This window comes from Megalobrama amblycephala, linkage group LG17 (genome assembly GCF_018812025.1).
Source record: "Megalobrama amblycephala isolate DHTTF-2021 linkage group LG17, ASM1881202v1, whole genome shotgun sequence".
In the NCBI taxonomy this organism is placed as follows: domain Eukaryota; kingdom Metazoa; phylum Chordata; class Actinopteri; order Cypriniformes; family Xenocyprididae; genus Megalobrama; species Megalobrama amblycephala.
Window position 1 is genome coordinate 30,443,463 of NC_063060.1, and position 25,558 is coordinate 30,469,020.

Consider the following 25,558-nt stretch of genomic DNA (forward strand, 5'->3'; position numbering starts at 1 on the left):
GATGTCTCTAGCATGCACTTACATATTTCTTTTTTAAACTTCAGGAGAAATTTGAATTTCACAAAACAGTTGCTAATGTGGCCAGAATTAATACAATGTGTTCAGTTTGATTTGGAAACAAATTCTATCTATATAAACTTTGAAGACAATTACTTAGTAATGCTATAAAATAAGTTTTATTTAAAATTAAATAAAAACTAATTAAAATTGCTAATTGGGGATGTTAATGATAGTTAAAAACTGAAAATAAATAATTTAATAGAAAAGACATAGGCCTACTAAGACCTAATGTTGAAATTAAAATTGATCTGTACACTTTCTATGACAACAACATCCATAATACACTTTAAAAAAACAGCAACAACATTCTTATAGCGACATTTTCTCTAGGTACAAGAACTGTGCATGCAAACATGCAGGAGCATTTTCATGTCAGCAACTATGACTAACAAAATGCACTTTTGACAGCTAAAAAGATTTTGGACTAAATATCCTCTTTAGAAAGACCAATCTCATACAACTGTCTTTATGCAACAGTGCACAGTTACACAACCCATGTAAATTTTAACATAGAAGTACACAATTACACTATAAACCACTATCATAAAAATTTAGAACAATGCACTGTACTTCAGCTGCACAAGCAAACTTGCTTTTATGACTCTCAATGAGAGTGTCTGTCCACATGTACACAGGCATGCAAGCACGAGACACATGGATAGGGTGCAAAAACAGGATTTTAGCAGAATGTCAGACTGTCTAAATCACATTACTTTTTTCCTGGAATACAGGAGGAGACAAAAAAAAACCCTGGTCACTAGAGACCTAAAAGGTCACCATTTAGCTTTACAGATTATTAAGAGTCTGAGAAATCTTGAGCAGTATAACGAGGGCAGGGGAAACAGAAAAACACAACAGACAGATACCAACTACAGGATTAATGCCTGTGGTGTCGTGCACAATAATGGGGCAATGGATGGGAACCACAAAAACACTCTGATCGCATCCTTGTCCTAAAGTCAACGTCCCATGCTGTTCAGAGTCAGTAGTTTGATGAAACGCAATCAGACCTCAAAGAGTCCGTTTTACTTGCATATTTCTCTCCTGATCGATGTGTTTGAAATGATGGCTATGAAGATACATCACATGCCAAACCGTCACCATAAGCCTTGAGCTGCATGGTTTCCCTCATGTTCCTGCTGTGCAGTGAGATGCGCAGTCCCTACAGGAATAACGGCGGAGCTGCAACCTGCAGATGGTGGAGGTGGTCCAGATGACAGCCTTTCTGTGCGTATACAGTACAGATTCATTGGTTTCTGTGTCCCGTTATAAACGGAGCATCACTCGGCACTCAGACGGTGGAGAAATCATCTTGGCAGGCGGAAGCACGACGTGTGCTGGGGCTGCATTTCGTCATCATGGTGATTTGGGAGCTGAAGTTGAGGCCGTTGCTCGCCGTTGAGGGCTGATGGTATTTGGTATCCGCTCCCAGAAATCTCTGCATGTGCCACCGTCTCCACTTTCGTTTAATCTCAGACTGAACCTGGACAGTGTGCGAATGAGGAAAGGAGGGGGAAAATCAAGTTATTTATGTAAAAAAAAAAGAAAGAAAAAAAAGATGTTTAGATAAGATTTTTATGATCACAAGAAACAAATTCAATCATGTGTTTCCAAACATTCGACTGGTAGTGTAACTGGTTTAATAATGCATAAATGAAAATTAAATTCTGATAGTATTACCTCTCCATTTAGAAAACAGTACAGGACAGCAACACAAAATCCCTGAAGAAAAAAAGAGAGGACAATCAATCTGAGCTGCTGTGGGGCAGATTTTTAGTCACAGTTAAATATTTTACAGGTTTAATTTAGAAACAAACACATCTTGAAAGCCTGGAAACTTTTTTCTGTTTTTCCCCCTCCCCAATTTATCTAAAGATTTCCAAAATGTAATAATTAATAATGCACATATAAATAAATGTATAAGTATTTATTAAAATATTGTGTATATTAAAGTATTAGAATATTAAAATATTTTATATATATATATATATATACACACACACACACACAATAGGGGTGCAACGGTTCAAACTGCTCACGGTTCGGTTCGTATCACGGTTTTAGGGTCACGGTTTCGGTACGGTTCGGTATGTGCTGTGTTTAGGGAAAATAGGACTACTGTCAAATAAAAATAAAGAAAATAAGAACAAACAATCAAACTACAAGCAACATCACAAATAAGTACAATAAAGCAAATATTCAAATAAAATAAACAGTGCTTTTCAGGTTTTTCAGGTATCTAACAGTAGTTTTCAGGTACAGAAAATGGATAAAGTAATCAAATATAAAATAACACTGCATATTATCTTTACTGTATAAAATAAATAAAGATGAATCATTATTGAAGTTACAAAAACTATTCAGTCAAGAGCAGTGAGTGATTTCTTTGTTATTTGTTGTTTGATTTAACATTAAAAACAGGCAGCAGGAATAGTTTTTTTCTCTTTAAGACATGCACGATCCAGTACATATACTGTTACACATGCGCTGTCTTTCTCGACTAATATACATTCACTTAAGACATAACCGACTATGTTTGCTAGGATACTCGCCAAGACGGCCATGCTGACATAATTTTTGTATGAATTTGTCCGCTGAAGCGCAAGACTTGAAAGAGAACTCAGTATTTGCGCGCTGACTGAAATAAGCGTGTGTGCGCTCTCACAGCATTCTCTTTCGCGTCTTGTTCTTGAAGGTTTAAATCAGCAAGGCTTAAATGAGTTTAGTTTAAACACAGATAGCAACGTGTGCTGTTCAGGTCTCACCTGCGCTCGCGCGCTATCAACACTAGGGTGATGACGGCGTAAATGACTGGACATTAGAGCATACGGCACTCGCAGTTAACAGTTTACAAAGAGTGACTGTTTTGTCCACACTTTTTGATTATCGTTGTTGTAACGTTTTGCGCATCCATCGACTGAAACATACATTATCTGAACTCTGTCTGTTTTCCACGTTGCTATTTTAAACAAACCATATTAACCAATAGATGCGTCGTCATTCGAGATTGACCGCGGTGCAAGTGCGTACCGAACCGTAAGTGGAGAACCGTACGGTTCGTTTTTTTACTGAGAACCGTTGCACCCCTAACATACACTAAATAATTATTAAATAATTATTAAATAATTTTATTATTATTTTATTCCATTTAATTCCAGCAATTCTGATCTTATAAATGTAGACATATTTATGTTGTTCTAATCAGATTCAGTTTTAATTATAAATCAAATGAATGAAACCAGTCTTAGTCTACAAAAAGCAATGGTTATATTTATATTTCAAACGATTTGACTTCAGAAAAAGATGGATGGTAAATATTTTAAGTATTTAAGGGCTTTTTTTGTATATCCTCATTCGACCTTTTCATCTAGCTGCATAACAAACATGTAGGGAATAAATATCACTAGGCATGTCTGGGGTTGAGGCAAGCTGGCAGATCCCACGGTGAGTCTATTGCTGTGGCCAATCTTAGTATTCTATTGGCATTTAAGGAATCCAAACTAGATAAGCAATTGCTTATAGAAGAGTACAGCTGTGGGTAAAAACATGTTTCAGTCCCCTGCTGCCTACCTGAAAGGACCCCAGGATCAAGTCAAACACCATACGCACATAAGACTTGATGTGATGAGGCATAAAGGCAAAGATTATATAGTTTATTCCAAACAAGGGAATCAAAAGTAGAGTTGATTTCGCAAGTCGCCTGTAAATCAAAAGAAACGGCATATGTTGGAATACTATAAATAATATAAATTGTGTTTATATTGTGCACAGAAGACCATGGTGTCTATGGTCTAACACAAAAACTCACGAGTACTGATGTGATTCGTTTCTCCCAATATCCCGGCAACTGATTTTCTGACGAAGTATCCGTATGATACAAATGAAGAGAATAAAGTTCATCTAGAAAAAAAACAGTATAAACAGATTAGGACCTAATTGAAATATTTCATTCACTTGCCATATTAATTTATATCATATTGCCATATTAGAATTTCATGCACCTGTACAGACACTCACCAGTATCGTTATCAATGTAGGGGTTTTTATAATCCACCACAGATCATCGTCAATAAAATCCCAGCATCTGTTAAAAGGAAATAATAGCTGTAGAATGAAGCTACAGTAATGGAGCAAAACATTTGAGTTCTGCAAGTAAAATACTAATTTATTTTCTGCATAGAGAAATTTATTTTCAGCAATGCTGTATAAAGCATTTAAGATAGATCTACCTTGTGTGAGCTCCAGTCCTGGAGATCCTCAGTCCTGCAGAGTTCAGCTCCAACCCTCCAACTCACCTGCCTATAGCTTTCTGGCAACCTTTCAAACCTTGATTAGCTTGTTCAGGTGTGTTTGATTAGGGTTGGAGCTGAACTCTGCAGGACTGTGGCTCTCCAGGACTAAGATTAGCCACCCCTTGTATAGACCTTATACACCAGAGAAGCGCACAGCCATCTTTGAAATTTTGTCCATGAACTTCCATTTTTGCGGTAGCTCTGTTTATTCCTAAGGCATCGCTGTCGAAGAGTAATTAGCTGGTGAAGTGGATTTACTTATTGTAGAGTTGACGAAAGTTATCATTAGCATTGTAGTGTTTGAAGCAGATGTCATAAATGTCAGTAGACCGGGAAGATTTTAAAACGAGCAGTTCATTCAGAAATCTGCTGTGGAAATACGGGAAGACAGAAGACAATGAGCGGAGGACTGAAATGGGGCGTGGCTACATAAGGTCTTTATGCTTCTGTCAGGGCTTGAATTGGAAATATAAAGTGCTGGTACTCCTGATGCTTGGTTCAAAGCGCGTTCCTGAAGAAGAGATGGCGCGGGGCTTTCCGTGCGTGCAATATATCGGAAGTGCCAGTACGCAAGGAAAACTGGCAGTATGCTAAAGGGAAAAATAGGGGAAAATATTGTGTACCGGCTCACTTCATGCACTGGCTTCTGTAGAAGCTGTATATAAACAAATTATTTCAACTTAAAAAAAACCCACTGTATTTAATAGTCAAATGTCTGGGTAAAAACTACTCTGCCCCCAATCCTGAAGAGTTATAAGTCATTGTTAGTATGGAAACAAAGCTGATTGGTGTAGTTAATTTCTTTACTAGAAATTAAGAGTTTACTTTACTCTTTGTTAAATAAATGATTAAAATCCCTATGGAGAAAATTAATTGGGGAAAAAATTTCCAGACCCAAGGACACTGAAAAGGTGGATGGCCACTGTTTCAATGTATGTTGCACTCTACAATCTACATGTAGATTTAATGCAAAAACAAAGAAATACATTTAAAAAAAAAAATGGCAATGAAGTAGAAAATATCCATGTAAATTCTTTTCAAAAGTTTCCTCCTATGAGCTCTGTTCTAAATATAGAATACTGACCTCCATAAAGGCACGTCATTTATCATCAAGGAACAGCCTTGTGTGAAATTTACAGTGTCAGCTATACTGTAGCTATCAGCAAAAGGTGTACTGAAGACAGAAATTCAACTGAGCTCATAATCTCATAAAAATAGTAACATACTTTACTCCATTTTATTGTTACTCTTAGGTAACAGGCTACAACAAGCAGAAGCTTTTTTTTATATGGCTCCCATGAATGTGTACATAAAAATATCGGCAAGTAGCAAAGTTCTGTTCTGCGAACAAGCTCCATTTACTCACCCAATATCATGTATATAAGCTTTTGTGATGCTCCAGATTGTTATGAAGACACCCGGAACTCCTGTAACACACATTTGAACGTCTATGAATATTGTCAATATTTGAATGCATACAGTTTTGACATATGAAGGCATATTTACAGGGATTCTTTATTTAAAGTGTTAGTTCACCCAAAAATGAAATTTCTATCATTAATTACTCACTGTCATGTCGTTTTGCACACAAAAAGTATTCTTGTTGCTTCATAACATTAAGATTGAACCACTGTAGTCACATGGACTGTTTTAACAATGTCTTAAATACCTTTCTGGGCCTTGAAAGTGGTAGGGAGGTCAGACTTGGATTTCATCAAAAATATCTTAATTTGTGTTTCAAAGGTGTTGCAGGTTTGGAACAACATGGGGGTGAGTAATTAATGACAGAAATTTCATTTTGAAAATGAAGGGTGAACTAACCCTTTAATTGGCCTACACAATCAAGAGGAATTCAATAAAACAAGTGGGATTGCCAGTTAGCCACAAATCTTAATTAATCCTGAGATACAAATCGGCGCCTGCTTATCACATTTTAGAATCCTAAATGTAAAGAAATGTGATGTGAAACTTTTCCCAACACGATATAGTGACGTCAATGGAAAGGTTAATTGTTAAATCTCTAGTGTGTACATGCACAAGGTCCTATTGACTTTAGTGATCAATTTTTCATTCACAGTTGACAGGTGTTTCTCTTCTGTCATGAAGAGTTACGAGGCCGAGAGGCCATATATCTTATTGTCACTTCCACTTATATATGTCTACACACGCACCCCATCCAATGAGAATATACCACCAGAAGTACTTCCTCTCAGAGAAGAAGGACACAGCCAGGAGAGCGTGCAGATACAGACCCTCCACCAGTAACCAGAAGAAACTGACTACGACGCCGTACTGGAAGAAAACCACCGCAGCCTTACAGCCCACCTGTAAAGTGCAGAGAGGATTTTGTTTAGAACTATTATGCACTTGTGTATATTATAACAGGAACTGTGGTCTTGCATGTTTACCATGTACTTAAACAAAGGGAATGCCTTTGCGCTGGTGTGTTGTATGCACTAGGCGCTAGAAAACATTGTGCAATACTTCTAAAGAGGGGCATTAAAAAGAGTGTAAACCCATATAAAGTACTGCTGCATGCTGATCTATTAATGTTTGAAACTTGTAGTGCGCTGACTGTTCAGATAAGTACATGTAATTATCACCTAATAATACTGTAATAATCACACAGCCATAAACAATCTATATAGCGAATCCATTTTAATTAATGACAATATCTAAGCCTGATTCCTCTACGGGCCGCTTAAATGTCAAACATGTTTTTGTGACCTTGCAAGGGTGTTTACAGTGGGGATGCCGTGCCATCATGAGTGTTTGAGCACCCTGTTGTGACAGATGTGACATATTCTGTTGGCCAACAGCTGCGTCCAGACAGCTCAAAACACTCAGACCCAGATGAAGTGTGTTTATACAGGAAAACACAGAGAACACACTACTAAATCTTTACACACACAGGCCGACAAAAATTCAAGCTTTCTAAAAGTTATTACTTCACATTTTTTATTTATTTATTTTTTCATCCGAGCACAGCATATGCAATTAATGACTATGAAAATGGCACCAAACAAGCTAAACATAACCATGATGCTAAGTAAATACAGCGTTGACCATATCCGGATGAGGGAGGTAATTTACAAACTCTTCAAAGATCTTAAAGGACTGCTCAAACACAGCTACGCCTCGCCACAAAATGAGATTAAAGAGCACTTTACCAACCAGAATTTAAAGTGCAAACCTTATGACAAAACATTAGAGCAATTTACTACTGACAGTGTATTAGTTGTGGAGTCTGAGCTGTTTGTTTCTTACGAGGGGAAAAAAACCAATTACATTCACCAGGTGCAGTTACATTCAGCTAGGAAAGCAGAAATAAAGTAAAACGCAACCAAATGCACCTAAAGAAATGTACTTTATGTGAAAAATATGATTTAAAGTCACTAAATCAAACTGGCTTACATTGGGTTACAGAAACAGAAGTCATTTTTGTTAGTTCAGTTAAAAAAGAGCTCTTTAAGGTAACAGTTGCCTGTTAATACGTTTTATAGTGCACCAGGAAATATAATTGTAAATATAACTGGGATTTCACATTTTATTACACATCTCTCTGCAGATTTCAGTGGTTTTAGGTTTTCAACAGTCAGGTCCTGGGCCGGAAGTAAAATTCAGATTAATTTTCTCCATAGGGGAATTCATTATTAAAGATAACAACATGAAATCACCATGAAATCAATTTTTTTTTATGGAATGTTGCAGTGTTAATTATAAATGATTTATCCATGCACATTTTTTTTAAATTCATGTGCTCTCGTAATCTTACATCAAAATAACTTCCCCTCCTTCTTGCAGCAACATTCTTCTCTTTGATGCGCTTTTTTTCTGTGCGAGGGCAGAACAACCTGTCACTCACATGACATCACACCAAACCACAACCATCAAATCCCAACATACATTTTTTCTTGTTTTCTTGAAGCCGCTTCCTGGTATATACATCACAATAGGCTAGAGCCATCTAGTGTCTCAATTACCAATTGTAAATTACCTTGGAGAACATCAGTATTAAAGGTGCTAAAGAGGATGTTTTGTTTTATACATTTTTGCAATATTACTTGAAACTGTCTTTACTAACTGATAAAAGACTATTTATTAGGTGCACTGAAAGGAATAATATTAATATACATCATCTGTTTATGAGGTAGGGCCTTAAAAACATCAGCCAATTGTTTACACGATCATCGCGTAAACGATTGGCCCTCTGGCTTGTCAATCACTGCCATGACGTTCCTTGTGAGAGACGTGCGCGGATTGGCCCTCTGGCTTGTCAATCACTGCCGTGACGTTCCTTGTGAGAGACGTGCGCGGATTGGCCCTCTGGCTTGTCAATCACTGCCATGACGTTTCTTGTGAGAGACGAGCGCGGCTGTGCGCTCCAGTAACTTTCCATACAGGCGCGCATGCAATGTTTTTGTCAGGAGACAGGAGTAACAACTGCAGATTATGAGTTACATGCGGTGAGTCCGACATAATGAATCCACTAACACGACACAGCGAATGCCGGTGGTAAACACTCGTGTTCCGTTACTCGTGCACGAGTTTTGGGAGGCGTTCCCTCAAAATGAGCTGTGAAGGAGGGGGGTTGTTCTTACGAATGCGCTCATTTCAAAAACTCACTAACAGTCTTTGGTTTCTCAGTCGACGAAAAGATCCTCTTTAGCACCTTTAAAGGCACAGTATGTAAGTTTCGCAGCTAGAATTCGCTTATTCAAAACAATAACAAATGGGTAGCTTGATGATGCAGTGAATGAGTGTGGAATCATGGGGGTTGTCGTCTTCACCTCCACAGCCGATGGAAAGCAAATTGACAGGACTCAGGCAGAAATTGTGTTTATGGATGAGATAATGTATTAAAGTTTTATTAACGTTACTGTGGTATGAAGAAGGGCGGGGCCAAGAACCTGGGACATTTTACGTTGCCGTTTTTATTATGCTTATATGCTGCAATCGCCCGCTGATGCTCCTTTTGTTTTATTTTTTACGATTAGTTACATTTAACATCCGCCTATGTCTTACCTGAACTTGAACTTTGTTACAGTTATGTTTGAACATTTAAATTCAAATTATTCTAATAAAACAGCCAAAAGTGCTGAACTACTACTCATACAGGTAACTTTATTTGAAAAATTTAAATTGTGGGGTAATGCAGCGCTGTTTAACTTGGTCAAAGCTAACATTATAACATTACTTGGTTATGTGCATTAGCTCGGTGGCTGCTATGAGACACTTGATCAATATTAGAACATCATATTAATAAATGCCGGATGACTGTGCTGTTAAATGGCATGAAATTCATTTTAGAATATATTGTATGATGGAGAGAAGCTGTATTATTGTTACTACAAATAAAGCTCTTTCTTATTATGCTATGTTAGCCAACTGACAAAGTAGTGTTGTCTCGAGGCATGGTACAAACTTGTTACTCACGGTAAATCAAGAAAACTAGAGATTCAAACAACTGTGTTGAGCTATATAACAATGATTAGTTTTCTGTTGATAAAGGTATCAAAACAGTTGCTCACCTGTCTAATAAAAAACATAGGCCCGGTTTCAGAGACAGGGCTTAGCCTAAGCCAGGATTAGGCCTTAGTTCAATTAGGATATTTAAGTAGCTTTTATAAACATTCACTAGAAAAAATATTATGTGTGTGCATCTTAGACAAAACAATGGCACTGACATATTTTAAGATCTGTCGGTACAAGTTACTTAGGGTGACCATATGCGCCATTCTCCCAGGACGCGTCCTGTCCAGGATTTCTAAATTGCCTAAAATGGCTTGAGCCCTTGCCTCTTTAATTGTGAAAGTGGTCATATCGATGTGCCCCCGGAATGCGATTTCTACACGGAGGTCTGTGCAAGCCACTGTTCTTATTGACATTCTTCATGCAATGCATTAAAATGTTGTCGTATTTGCAATGCTTTGACCGTTCTCTGTAGATCCAGCCTTCTTGCAAGCCACGATCGGTTGATTATGTATAATGCATGCTATTGGTGAAATTATTTTTCAGTCGTTACGTTCCGCAAATATGAAAACAAAACCAAAACTGGGACATTTTATGCAACTTAGAAATCCTGGACAGGACACGTCCTGGGAGAATGGCGCATATGGTCATCCTAAAGTTACTTTCAGTTAAAACAGCTCAAACATGCATTTTAGTCTAAGACTAGCTTAAGCCTTGTCTCTGAAACCTGGGGATAATATATTAAGGGGCCTTTCTTTGGTGTTTCCCTGATTTCAACAGAAGTAAATGGGGGGTACCGTGGATATGACGTCATTTACAGGCAACACAATGACGCTGGATGTTACACTGGTTAAAATAGCTAATTTCTCTGGATGTAAACATTGTTTACATTATCTCTTACTTAAAAGCCACTTACAGATCCATGGTGGCAGTCATCAGGTTCCTCCACCTCATACAGGACTACATCCTTCATTATTACAGCCACAGCCTTTAGTATAAAAGACATGAACAGATGAATGTGGATGTAGTTCCTTGTGCAGTGCAGTTTTCTGGGAAGCAAAGAGAGAAAGAGACTCAGTGTTTTGTTTCAACGTAGTAAATGATAGGCAAAAACACAATTAACCAAGTGCTGAAGTCTACATAATAGGCTCTGCATATACACACTGTGTTCCAAATTATTATGCAAGTGACATATCAGTAGAATTTTAGTACAATAAACATTCATATTTTAGGTTTGTTTGTTGCATTTCTTATGTCTTTTTAGATAACTGGTATCAATCACAGACAGGTTTGATGAGTAGTTTGCCAGGTCTACTTAGGTAAACTGAAACCTACTTAAAGAGGTTGTTCCACGTTATTAAGCAAGTCACAGTTCTCATGCAATATGGGAAGAAAGAAAGATCTTTCTGAAGATGAAAAGCATGAAATGGTGCAATGTCTTGCAAAAGGCATGATAACAACAAATATTTTGCAAAAAACTGAATAGAGATTATCGGAAAGATTTGTATGATTCAGAACACAAAAGAATCCGTTTAGATAAAGGCTTATCTAAGGGAAGTTTCTGTCAAGCGAATTAATTGTATTTAAAGGGAAGCTATAAAAAAGGTCACTATTGAGCAGCAAACGGGTATTTGAAGCTGTTGGTGTCTCTGGAGTCTCAAGAACCTCTCCATGCAGGCTGGCAGTTGTGCATAAAGTTGCATTTTAGCCAACCCTAACCAAAGCTCACAAAGAGAAATGTTTTATAAATACATGAAGACCTGTTTTTAAATAGTTATATTTACTGTATGTAAATAGTATTTACTGATGAATGCTGTGCTGCAATAGATGGTCCAGATGGATGGATTTTTGGATGGTTGGTGAATGGCCACCACATTCCAACAAGACTGACATCAGCAAGGAGATGGCAGCTGATGATTTGGGCTGGAATATTGGGAAGTGAGGTGGAAGGTCCTTTTGGGGTCTCTGATGGTGTCAAAATGACTTCTGCAAGATAGGTGGAGTTTATAACTGACCATTTTCTGCTATGGTATAAAAAGAAGGACTGTGCATGGAGAGGTTCTTGAAACTCCAGAGACACCAGCAGCTTCAAATACCTGTTTGCTGTTCAACAGTAGCTTTTTTATAGCTTCCCTTTAAATACAATTAATTTGTTCGACATAAACGTCCCTTAAAGGTGCTAAAGAGGATGTTTTGTTTTATACATTTTTGCAATGATACTTGAAACTGTCTTTACTAACTGATAAAAGACTATTTATTAGGTGCACTGAAAGAATAATATTAATATACATCATCTGTGCACGAGGTAGGGCCTTAAAAACATCAGCCAATCGTTTACGCGATCATCGCGTAAACGATTGGCCCTCTGGCTTGTCAATCACTGCCATGATGTTCCTTGTGAGAGACGCGCGCTCCAGTAACTTTCCACACTCTACAGGCGCTGCATGCAATGTTTTTGTCAGGAGACAGGAGTAACAACTGCAGATTATGAGTTACCTGTGGTGAGTCCGACATAATGAATCCACTAACACGACACAGTGAATGCCGGTGGTAAACAAACACTCGTGTTCCAATACTCATGCACGAGTTTTGGGAGGCGTTCTCTCGAAATGAGCTGTGAAGGAGGGGGGTTGTTCTTACGCATGCGCTCATTTCAAAAACTCACTAACAGTCTTTGGTTTCTCAGGCGATGAAAAGATCCTCTTTAGCACCTTTAATAAGCCCTTTTCTGACCGGGTTCTTCTGTGCTCTAAATCAGTCACAAATCTTTTGACAGTTTGATAATCTCTATTCAGTTTCCGCAAACGATTTTTCTTCATGCCTTTTGCAAGACATTGCACCATTTCACGCTTTTCATCTTCAGAAAGATCTTTCTTTCTCTCCATATTGCATGAGAACTGTGACTTCCTTAATAATGTGGAACAACCTCTTTAAGTAGGGTTTCCATTTACCTAAGACCTGGCAAACTATCAACAAACCTGTCTGAGATTGATAACAGTTATCTAAAAAGATATGAGAAATAAAACAAATAAACACTTTCTTTGATTTTAAGATCCATCTTTACACAGTGAGGACAATAGAGGGACTCAAACACAACTATTAAAAAAGGTGCAAACATTCTCTGATGCTCCAGAAGGAAACACGATGCATTGAGAGCCGGGGGATGAAAACTTTTGAATATCAAGGTAAATTGTACTTAATTTTTCTTCCGGGAAACATGGAAGTATATTCTGTTGCTTCCGAAAGGCAGTACTAAATGAAAAACAATGAAATTAAATTTAAACAAAATAAGAAAAATTGGGACATTTTCATCCTGTTCAAAAATCCCCCCAACTCTTAATGCATCATGTATAACATGCATTTTGTATAATCTCTCTTATTTTGTTAAAATTATTCACATTTTCACAGATTCTGCAAGTGGTTCACATACTTTCTCTTGCAATTGTATATATATATATATATATATATATATATATATATAATGTAAATAAAATTTCCATACATATTGCTATCTGCACTCAATAGAGTATTCATCATTCATATATGTTGTTCATGGTGGTAGGAGAGCATCTTATTCTGTTCATACACACCGCTTGTGTTGAAAGCTGGGAAGGAAACTATCCATATTCTATATGTATGAGAGCTTAAACATATCAAGACTCTCAAGAACTGTGTTCCTGTTTAATTAAGTGTGATGTAAGCCAAAAGAGGAAGCTGTTCAATACACTTGAGATGTGGCTTCACATCTGAGGTCACTGAGGGGAACATTCCTCCTGTGTTAATTTACTACTGAGAAGCTTGTGCACTGCAAAGCTGCATGTTAGAGGTTACAAACCTCCAAGTCATTTAGTTTGGGAGGTTGTGCAATAATTGAAACTGTGTATAACCCTATCAAATGCCTGAATCTGTGCCCTTTTGCAATGTATTGTTAAATGTGATATAAAACGAGACATTTTGAACAAGGTCGTCTGGCTTGAGATTAGTGTGATTTAGTAGAACATTGATCTGCTGCTAGATCACAGCTGAATCAATCACATAAAATGTGGGCATCCACCAAGGACAAAAATGGGACAAAATGAGAGGTTTTTTTTTTTTTTTCAATGTAAGAAAGGCAAAAGCCATAAAGAGCAAAGGTCCTGTGAATCATGTCCTATAATACACATCAGTGGTATATTTTGAGTTGTATTTGAGTTGGATTTACCTGAAAAAGCACAGGATGATGATGGCAATAATGAGGGATATAAGAGAGACAGTGTGACCAATAGTGTATCCAATTCTCACAGAGCCCAGGAATTCACCCTACGAGGGAAAAAAAGTGAATGATAGCCAACTAAACTCAGAAAAAAATTATTAATATAGAGCTGGAATAAGAACTATAAAAACAGTCTTGATTGTTTTGAATAGTTGGGTTAATTAGTTGCCATTTAGCAGAAGATTTTCCATTAAAACTGAACCACTCTGCTTATCGGTGTTTCCATGCTCAAGACAGACTATTTCTCTTTCTGCAGGTTACATCAGTACACCAGTAGGTGACAAAAGAGACTGTGTTTATTGATTAATTCAGCCGATTTGTTCAAAAAGTGGATTCATTCAGAAACAAAACAAATGGCTGGCTGCTACTTTTCACTCGCCGACAGATTTTGCGAAATTGCAGACAAATGCCCGAAGGCAAATCGGTGCTCGTTCACGCGAGTGACAATCACACGGAGCAAATGATCAAAGACGCGATCTGAGAGAATCGATGGTGCGTCTCAGACGCCCATGAGATATTTAGCATGCTAATTTTAATTCAATTCAAAATCCTGCTGTGAAATGTGTTCTTCTGACTGAAAATGACATTGAAAGAGCAAGATTCAGGGCAGCGGGAAGTTTAGGGAGGAGTTATAGACCCGCATCTCCCAACCATTTTCTCCTCCATAATCTTTTTCTACTTTTCGCATGCAATCTGAAACCCCATGTCTCTGATCCATCGCACAATGTGCACAGCAGCGACTGAATGCTACCCACAGATAATCGTGCCGTGTGAAAAGAATAGTGATCCGATGACTTTGAAAATCGTGCAGTGTGAACTTGGCATAAAGCTACGCAACTGATGCTGGTAGGTCACATGATAATAAAAACATAATGAATGTAGTATGTCCGGATACTACACACATTCAAACTATATTGAACATACTTTTTTAACTAATTAATTATTCGAAAGAAGTACCTACTCGTAGAGTAGATTTCGGATGCAGCCACTGTCTTTATGAGTGAGTCATTGAATCAGTGGTTTTACTCAACTAATCCAGACACAAATTAATGTTGCCTTCACGTGCCGAAGTACGTCGGAATATAATAATCGGAATTATTGTAAATACAAGTTTCCCAGGCAAAAATTGCACATGAATGCCCTCTGATGTCGTGTTTACCATTGGGAAGTTTGGAAATAATTTTGATACCCAAATTCCCGAGATGGGCATGCCAGAAACTTTAAACATGATGGAGGGAAGAACTACTGTGACAGGTATGATTTATCCCCCCCTCCCCAGATCATCTTGTCCTGTCATTAATGTACTGCATATTTACATATATGAATAACCATTTGAAGCATATTGTATGTTTTATACACAATGAAAATAGCCTGCAATACACCCCCAAAACAATTACAGAATCAGCGAGTGGACTATATAGATAGCACCATGAATGTTTATATGGTTGTCAGTGCATGAGACACTAAATAAATAATAATTTTGGTTTTAATAAAATTTTACCAATAATAATTACCACTTGAATGCAACAAGCTCATATTCACGACTTCTGAAGTTGTAATTATGAAATTTCCGATAGCACATGAAGGCAGCATAAATCAGAAATTAAATCAGCACCCACTACTGTGAGCTACAAGGCTGCTTCTGCTTTGGAATGGCTGGCTACTTTGTTTGAAACTATTTTTTGCTGGCAGAGCAAAAACTAAATAAAGTAAATATTGTTTCTAAAATCTAAGTTACTCAATTTTACATTTTGTTCCAGCAAGGATGTTATGGAACAACAGCACACTTTAGCTCACATGTTAATAATTTCAGGTACAGCAAACTGAGGTTTGGGCGCCTACCATTGATTGTTTTAATTGATTTATTTTAGATTTCATTGTAAACTTGATTGATGTTTGAGCCATAGCCTTGTGGGCAGCACTCTGACATATAGCGCAACAGCACTGTAGTCCTTTCCCGATCCTGTGCCCCTCTCACCTCTATACTATTACCTCTATACTCTTACCTTAATATCACATTCTGTATCTCTTTGACTGTCCTATCCAATAAAGGCAAAAATGGCCAAAAATATAACTTAAAAAAGAAAACTTTATTGATGGCATGCCTGGGTGCCAATCAAAACAATGGGGAAAAAGCAATCATACGCACCATGTTTTCACCCTCTGTGATATTTGCGTCATAGCCACAGTTGAACGCAATGACAACTGGGTTTATTTCTGTCCAGCCATTGGCAGTACAGCTCTTCGATATGTTTCCTGCAAATGGCAAAAAGTCAGTGATTACGTAGGTCAACAATGGAGAGAAATGAAGAGTGCTAAACCAGAAGATTCAATCACAGCTTAATTCCTCCAGTAATTAGTGCAACTCAGACATACTTAAAACACACAGCCAAAGATGAGGTGACCGATGACTGCAAATGAAAGGAAAGGAAATGAACACTTCATGGATCTCAAGCGACCAATGAATTAATCAACAGGAAATTACTTACATCTACATGCACTGGAAAACTTGGATCGTCTTATAGTCTTATCTTATTTTTTTATGTTGCAACACAAAATTTCGTAATCTGATTTATTTTAAGCAAAATTCAATGCAATTATCCGTCACTATTTGGGATGGTTTTCCTTGCAATTTGGAGAAGCAAATTTCAGCGACTGATCATGTGCTAAACGTTCATTGGCTCGAGAATCCTCTCAGGCCTGGAGGACTTCAAACTGAATGGAGCTGATTTGTGAAGTAAAGAGTACACAAGCTCATCATCAGGTAATCATGCTCTGCAAAGTGGAGGAGGAAAAATAACAGATGCAGTCCTGTCGGTCTTATCGCTGCCTGAAATACCAGCTGGCAATTCCTTTTACTCACTGGACATATTATGACATTCTCATAATGGCCCTTTAGATCCTCCTCTCACTTTTCTGCGCTACATGTAACGTCCATGTCATGCTTATCAAATTCATGATCTTTCTGCCATAGATGTTGATGTCACAACAGAAGATGAATAAAAAGGAAAGGAATTTTAAAAAACAGCACCTCCCAAAATATTCACAGTATTACGAGGGAAGGATTGTAAATTTGCCTCTGACTAGGGCTGTAACGATATGCGATATGAAACCGAAATCGCGATACGCAGGTCCACGAACCTGTATCGCGATGTGAGAAGGCAGAATCGCGACACACCCCTTCCAACTCCCAGAGTTATCCTTCCTGTCCAGATCCAATGCTACCACATTTTTAAATTACTATAAGTATTAGGGGTGTAACGATTTATCGTAGATGGTGTGTCTCAATCAGCTCTCTAGTTCAGTAAGTGTTTCGGGCACACATTGAATCTTGCAAGCAGGTTTAAACGTTTCTCGTGTCAGTCTCTTGCATGGTCGCGTGAGAAAAGTCGTGGCTTTCTTTCACCGCAGTGCACAGCAACAGCTGTGCTCACAGAAAAGCAAAAGACGCTTGCGATGCTTTGCTTTAAGTTAGGGGCCGTTCACATATTGCGTCTTTCCCGCGTGCAAGTCAGTTATTATTTTCAAATGTAGCCGGGCGGCAGGCGCGCTCATAATGGGATCAACGCGGTCGCGACGCGCATGCAATTCTCAACTTCTCAGAATGCCGCAAGCGCACCGCAGGTCGTGTGACAAGAATCAACCGATCAGCTATGGCCTTTCCATAACAAAACATCAAAAGCTCAGCCGAACAGCTGATCATAGCTGATCATAGCTGTTCATGGTGGTTTTTATATCTTATCTCCATCAATATATCTCGTAGTAAAACTAATGCAAGGGCTAGAAATCATTTATCCTTTGCAGAAACATCCTGATCCTCTTGGAGAGCTCAGTTCATGGTTGCATAGCAACGACCGACGCCACAGGAGCACAAGCGCTTTGGAAAGAAGAAGCGGTGCGGCCGCGCCTTCCACGCGTTTTTAGACGCGATATGTGAACGGCCCCTATTCATAATTCTAAGTTCATGTTAAATTTAACATTTTTTTTTTCAGTGACAGACAGCCATATTCAACTGTTAATTTGAATACAGAAGGTTTTTATTAAAATTTTATATTTATTTATTTTATTGAAATGTGATCTTGTATGTACAACAAGGAAAATTATTGAAATTTGTTCATGTTTTTTTAATAAATCTTGTTTGAATTTCAGTTTCATTTTGTTCAAAATATCGTGATACGTATCGTATCGTGAACTCTGTATCGAGATACGTACCGTATCGTGACCTGAGCGTATCGTTACACCCCTACCTCTGACTAAACCAAGTATTGAAATGTCATGCTGATGTCTCACTCTGCATTTGGAAATACTTTGTTTCAATAAAATAAAATAAAATAAAATAAAATAATAAAATAAAATAAAATAAAATAAAATAAAATAAAATAAAATAATACATGTACTGTTTGTCACTGGTTGTATTTTTATCTAACAATTTCCCAGGAGACGATTTGGCTCACAATTAGAGAGATGAGTCATGAATAAAACATCAACTTCTTCACCCCTGAAAATGTTACTCTCATTTGTTGGAACCTTGTCAGCCTTGGGGAACATTATGGAATCAAAGGTGGTAGGAATAACCCTCAAGAGAACACTTCATTTCTGAACAGAGAAACAACAGTATACAGGGTTTCATGTAAATCCACTGCACATTAATTGCAACATAATCCTTGTAACGAAATGTTATAAAATCAGCTAGCAAAAAAAGCCTTTAACGAGTATCATTTTGAACAGTGGAATTTACACATGGAAATTTGAATCAGATTTTTTTTTTCTCTTTTTCAAACCATACATAGTTTCCAGACTTTTGACCACCCCATTCCGCCTGTTCACCAAGACTTTAAACAAGGGTTCGTTCACCCAAAAATGAAAATTCTGTCATTAATTACTCACCCTCATTTCGTTTCACGCCCATAAGACCTTCGTTCATTTTTGATACACAAATTTATTTTTGATGAAATCAGAGAGGTATATGACTCATCCATAGACGGCAATATAATCAACAACTTCAAGGTCCAGAAAGGTACTAAAGACAATGTTAAAACCGTCGACATGACTGCAGTGGTTCAACCTTAATTTTATGAAGTGACGAGAATGTTTTGTTTTTGCACTCAAAAAGTAAAAATAACCACTTTATTTAATATTATCTTCTCTTCTGTGTCATTCTCATACATTGTTTTCATCCAGTGCATAAAGCCAGTTGAATAAAGTCATTATTTTCGTTTTGTTTTTGCGCACAAAAAGTATTCTCGTCATAAAATTAAGGTTGAACCACTGCAGTCACGTCGACGGTTTTAACGATGTCTTTAGTACCTTTCTGGACCTTGAAAGTGTTGATTATATTGCTGTCTATGGACGAGTCATATACCTCTCGAATTTCATCAAAAATATCTTAATTTGTGTTCCAAAGATGAACAAAGGTCTTATGGGTGTGGAACAACATGAGGGTGAGTAATTAATGACAGAATTTTCATTTTTGGGTGAACTAACCCTTAACACATGAACAGAGAAGCTTTTTTTCCTATTTCTGAAGTTAAACAGCAGCCCCACATCCAATTAAATTGGCTCTGCGGGAAGCAAAAGGGGAAAAAAACTCACTGCAAAACACTGACAAAATTTTGGAACGTTTGATATGCGTTTGGCAAGCTGTAGCGGTGATCATCTCCCTCAGATGGGACAGCTTGGAAACCTCATTATCAGTGTGCCAGCAGTATGTGTAGCTGATGATGTTTTACCTCTGAGAGCGAAAATCTACATTTAGACAAAGTGAGGATTGAGGACATTCACAGAGCCTGCAACAGGAATACATAAAATATGAGCTCGTTTATAGTGTTAACTAATAAACAGATTATAGTCAAAAACACTGAAGAAGATAAAAGAAAGCACAAACTGCTCCTGCTCAACTTATAACAGCCTCCAGAGCCTGCAAAATCCTTTGATGACTCAATTTTTTATTCTGTGACAAAAGCACTGTCATTCAATGTGTTTTTCTGACAATCTCCTCATCAAAATACATGCGCATTAAAAACGCATAAGACATTGTCTGTGTAATCTTAAGCACTGGGACTAGACCGAGACAGATAAGCTACTGCTGCTAGAATCTGGGTTTGTTTTCAATGAGGGATTGTCAGAAGAATGCTTTCATCATCCCGAAAAAGACAAGACAATGAGGATTGTCAGTGCCACGTATGAAGATGTGGACCAAACACGGGAGCTAATCAACCTGCTGTTATGTTGTTTCAGAGCGTGCCTTTGAAGAGATCTTCTGCCTCGAAGCATGCTGCAGAAATACACGCTGGGCCTCAGAGGAGGCCTCAGGTTTAAGCTCGCTTCTGTGAGAATTTACGCAAGATTCAATGCCAGCCTGAAGGGAGAGGATGGGGGTTCTGGTTCTGGTAATGTTTTGGTCCTTGAACAAGTATTGACAGTAGCATGACTTGTATAAACATGAATCAGACTGGGCTTTTGATAAAGCTCTTTGAGCAAAGTGTTATTACAGCAGCTTTCTGCAGTGAAGGTGGGTGTGTAGGTGTGTCCTTCTCTTTCAAATGCAAGCTGCTTGACGTATTATTATGACAGTGGCTCCAAAAGTGGAACTATTGTGAGAAGTTGCAAGAATGTGGGTAATTAAAAAATATTCTGGGTTCAATACAAGTTAAGCTCAATCAACAGCATTTGTGGCATTCCTCCAAAAATAATGGTCACACTGAGGTACGTACAATGGAAGTGAATGTGACCAATTTTTGAAGGTTTTAAAAGCAGAAATGTGAAGCTTAAAATGTATAAAAGCACTTTCCTTAATTCATCTGTTAATCCAACTGCTACTAAAATTACTAAAATTAAAACTATTAATTACTAAAATTGTATTGTCATTTTTATTTTTATTTTATTATATGTGACCCTGGACCATAAAAACAGTCATAAGTCGCACGGGTACAGTGGTATGCGAAAGTTTGGAAACCCCTCGCAGAATCTGTGAAAATGTGAATAATTTTAACAAAATAAGAGAGATCATACAAAATGCATGTTATTTTTATTTAGTAATGTCCTGAGTAAGATATTTTACATAAAAGATGTTTACATATAATCCACGCGACAAAAAAGTAGCTGAATTTATTAAAATATCTCCGTTTTAAAAGTATGTGAACCATTGATTCTCAATACTGTGTGTGGTTACCTGTATGATCTATGACTGTTTTTATGTTTTGTGATGGTTGTTCAGGAGTCCCTTGTTTGTTCTGAGCAGTTAAACTGAACTCTGTTCTTCAGAAAAATCATCCATGTACTGCAGATTCTTCAGTTTTCAAGGATTTTTTGCATATTTGAACCCTTTACAGCAGTGACTGAATGATTTTGAGATTCATCTTTTCACACTGAGGACAACTGAGGGACTCAAACACAACTATTAAAAAAGGTTCAAACATTCACTGATGCTCCAGAAGGAAACACGGTGCATATAAAAAAATATTTTTTTAAGAAAAGGAGAGACAAGTGGAAATTAATTTTTGTAGTAATCAACAATTAGGCCTCAAATTCTCAGCTGAGCTTAACTTGCACTGAATCTGGAACTTTCCTTCAAGGTGTGTTTACCTTTGCTTTCAAGCATGTAAAGTAACGAAGAACAGCTTTAGTTTGGTAAACTTTACTTTCTGAACATTTATATAAGGTGTGATCATGAGGTCATTGCACTATTGACAGTGTGTTTGACTGAAGCATGAAAGTGAAGTCTGAGTTATGAGCAAAGAAACCACTCTGAAATGTTGAGAAGATTAATGACTGTATGTTTGCTGTAAAGCTCCTGGGTAAAAAGTTCACATGTGTTAGGACACTAGAAGCTCCACCCACCATACATTTATGACACATCCCTGGATCTCTGTGTTGCCAAGTTTCGTAACGCTCGTTTTCCTTTTCATGCTCCTATAAACATGAATTGCCTTTTGATTTGACCATAACACAAGACCTGGTAGACTCTTTTGAATCTGTAATCTGATACTACAACTGGACATGTTGAGCTTCAAGAAAGGAATTTTACTTCTGCTGGATAATATAGGAACAGCTGGAATACTGGAATTGAGTCTTCAGGCTGGATTACACAAAGCATCAGTGCTATTAGGAAAGAGCCGTAAACTGATATTTCCACACACACAACAGTCCCAAATGGCTACATTTATACAATTAAACCACTTGAAAATGTCTGAATATTTGGTTCTACAGAACATTGTTCTTCCCCTGAACTGCTTCCAAGAAGGATTTTTGAAGTCATTTCTCCTTCAAGTTCACACTTATTTTGCTTGATAGGTGGTAAAGCTATATTTCACTGAAATAAATGCCACTTGGTTTGATATTTTGTTATTTAATACAAATAGATTCAAATGTGGCTAAAGTGTCCAAAAAAAAAAAAAAAAAAAAAAATCAAACCCAGAGTAAAGGCCCGGGTATACTTCACTTTCCGCGTCTGGACATGTCTTGAGCGCAGTCGTGTCTGCGCATCTTTCAAAGTATACTCAACCGCAGATGTGCGGATGACAGAGTTCGACACATGCACAGTGCAATTTTTTCTATACTCTATAGTTTTTTCTATACTTTTTCTATACAATTTTTTCTATACTTTTTTCTATACCTTACATTTAATTTCAAAATGACTCCTTTTACTCCACTGTGTGCTTGAGGGGGAAAAGGACAATTCAAAGGGTTAGTTCACCCAAAAATGAAAATTCTGTCATTTATTACTCACCCTCATGCTGTTCTACACCCGTAAGACCTTCGTTAATCTTCAGAACAAAACTTAAGATATTTTAGTTGAAATCCGATGGCTCCGTGAGGCCTCCATAGCCAGCAATGACACTTCCTCTCTCAAGATCCATAAAGGTACTAAAAACATATTTAAATCGGTTCATGTGAGTACAGTGGTTCAATATTAATATTATAAAGCGACGAGAATATTTTTGGTGCGCCAAAAAAATCTAAATAACGACTTATATAGTGATGGCCGATTTCAAAACACTGCTTCAGGAAGATTCGGAGCACAAATGAATCAGTGTGTTGAATCATGATTCAGATCGCGTGTCAAACTGTCAACGGCTGAAATCACATGACTTTGGTGCTCCGAACAGCAGATTCGATACACTGATTCATTTATGATCTGATGCTACCTGAAGCAGTGTTTTGATTCTCTTTGTATTTTGTTTTTTTGGTGCTCCAAAAATATTCTCGTCGCTTTATAATATTAATATTGAACCACTGAACGAACATGAACTGATTTAAATATGTTTTTAGTACCTTTATGGATCTTGAGAGAGGAAGTGTCATTGCTCCCTATGGAGGCCTCACGGAACCATCGGATTTTAACTAAAATATCTTAATTTGTGTTCCGAAGATTAACGAAGGTCTTACGGGTGTGGAACGGCATGAGGGTGAGTAATAAATGACAGAATTTAAATTTTTGGGTGAACTAACCTTTTAAGAGCCAGGTTCAAATATAAAAAAAGATTATTACTGAAAATATGAAATGAAGACTATTCCATTAACTTTATAAAAAAGGCATTTTTTTAATTTATTCTAATATGCTGATTTGATGCTAAAGAAACATTTATAATTATTATCAATGTTGAAAAGTATACGACGGACGGTATACCACGGATGCTTGGATGACAGAGTTCGACACATGCGCAGTACAATTTTTTCTATACTCTAACCCAGGTGTGTCTAAACTCGGTCCTGGAGGACCACTGTCCTGCAGAGTTTAGCTCCAACTCACCTCAACACGCCTGTCTGGAAGTTTTTAGTATGCCTAAGACCTTGATTAGCTGGTTCAGGTGTGTTTAATTGGGGTTGGAGCGAAACTTTGCAGGACAATGGCCCTCCAGGAGCAGGATTGGACACCCCTGCTCTAACCAGACATCGCGTCATCAATAGGACATTCACTGGGCAAGATCGAAGAAGAAAAATAGTGCATCCACCATTGCAACATAGTTCAGAAGATACACCAAGTGAACAAGAATAAAAGACGATGGAGAACGAGACAATCAAGGAGGCGCCTTCATTTTTTTCCCCCTCTGGTGTACTCTTTGTATTAATACGCACAGTAACATTATAAGCTATTGCTGGTCTTTTACTTTAAATATAATGTATATTGTGTCTATGTATTTGAAACATTTAAATAGACTGATAAAAGTAGCTGTAAAGTATTTTTGTTGAAGTACAATTTCGTTTTGACCATAATAATGTACCAAATCTAACTCGTATAAATATTGCAGTAGCATAGAAAAATACTATACATACATACATACATTTATAGGTAAAATCAAACTCCAAGCCTCCTGTACCCATTCTGTGACGTCAAACAACTTCCTTGTGCAAAGGATCATGAGGGCCCGAAGTGTCCATCAGTTGTACCCTTCGAAATCCTTCATTCCGAAGGGCCCTTTGAAGTGGCCAGTTTTGAGCACTTTGGTTTAGAATGACCCTTCAATATGGCGGCCATGATTGTTTTCACAATATATCGACCATTTAGAATGCACCATCAGGCTGCACGCGGACAGGGTATACAGTATACATTGGGCTTAAGTAAGGGTACCTAACCATAAAATGTGTATGATTTATTGAGGGCATTAAAAGAAGTGAACTGGCTTTCCAAAAGCAATTCAATCCAACTCACGGTTGCATAAATTTCACATAGTCCTACTGAAATCAACTTAATCGCAGCATTCACTACTGCAGAGTAAACTCTGTGTACTGTAGGCACCCTAATAAAACAATTCAAGCGAATATTACCAACATTCACTGTTGAATATATTTTAAACACTCTTTCTGAGCAATAAACACCAAGCATTTCTGGGAAATCGGTGCTACGGAAAACAAATGTTTCCTTTGATTGGTCCAGAAAACCTCAATCTGTTTGTTATAAATTAATGAGGATTATTGTGTCCACTGGGTCCGTGCACGTCCTTTGTTCTTCCCTCTTGTTCATAAATTGTTCCATCAACACAGTAGTTATATATGTCTCTGTCTCCACTAAAATCCAACTCAACATTCCCATTAAGTTAGTTATCAGATTTTTCCCCATCACATGATCGTCAATTTGGCTCACCCTCCAAACTAATATCCAGGTCTTTTCCCATTCACATCTGGCCTGTATCACAGCTCACCAAAGGCCAATCTCCATGCACCAATCTCCTGCATGAACTCCACAAAATAAATCCACTGCATTTCACCCTGTACCATCTAAATCCCTCAATCCATGTTTTGGATTTCTTCCAGAAAGCACTCTCTCAGAGCACTCAGAGTTTCACAGGAAAGGCATGCCCCTTCTTTCAACAAGACAGAGATATGACCTGGAAGCCATTAGATATGTATAAACAGTTCATAGGATGAAATCAGGGTTGTAATTCAAAGCTGAAATTTTTGACAGAAACCTTATTGATCCACACAGACATTTTCCTTTACAATTTCATGATTATTGAGCAACTCAACCTTGGCAAACTTAACT

General features: G+C 37.6%; 1 protein-coding gene across 1 annotated transcript in view; it reads right to left on the reverse strand.

Annotated features, from left to right (window-relative positions):
- Window positions 1–241: 241 nt before the first annotated feature.
- The window catches only part of vipr1a (vasoactive intestinal peptide receptor 1a), a 34,542-nt gene continuing 9,225 nt past the window's right edge, over window positions 242–25,558 (reverse strand). Inside the window, exons 4-13 of the mRNA XM_048163207.1 lie at window positions 16,226–16,332; window positions 14,026–14,123; window positions 10,741–10,873; window positions 6,524–6,677; window positions 5,719–5,779; window positions 4,078–4,144; window positions 3,869–3,960; window positions 3,631–3,760; window positions 1,741–1,782; window positions 242–1,543 (exon numbers count right to left, since the gene is read on the reverse strand). Of these exons, the coding sequence (XP_048019164.1) occupies window positions 1,352–1,543; window positions 1,741–1,782; window positions 3,631–3,760; window positions 3,869–3,960; window positions 4,078–4,144; window positions 5,719–5,779; window positions 6,524–6,677; window positions 10,741–10,873; window positions 14,026–14,123; window positions 16,226–16,332 (1,076 nt within the window). The 3' untranslated portion in view covers window positions 242–1,351. The remainder of the gene's footprint in view (window positions 1,544–1,740; window positions 1,783–3,630; window positions 3,761–3,868; window positions 3,961–4,077; window positions 4,145–5,718; window positions 5,780–6,523; window positions 6,678–10,740; window positions 10,874–14,025; window positions 14,124–16,225; window positions 16,333–25,558) is intronic.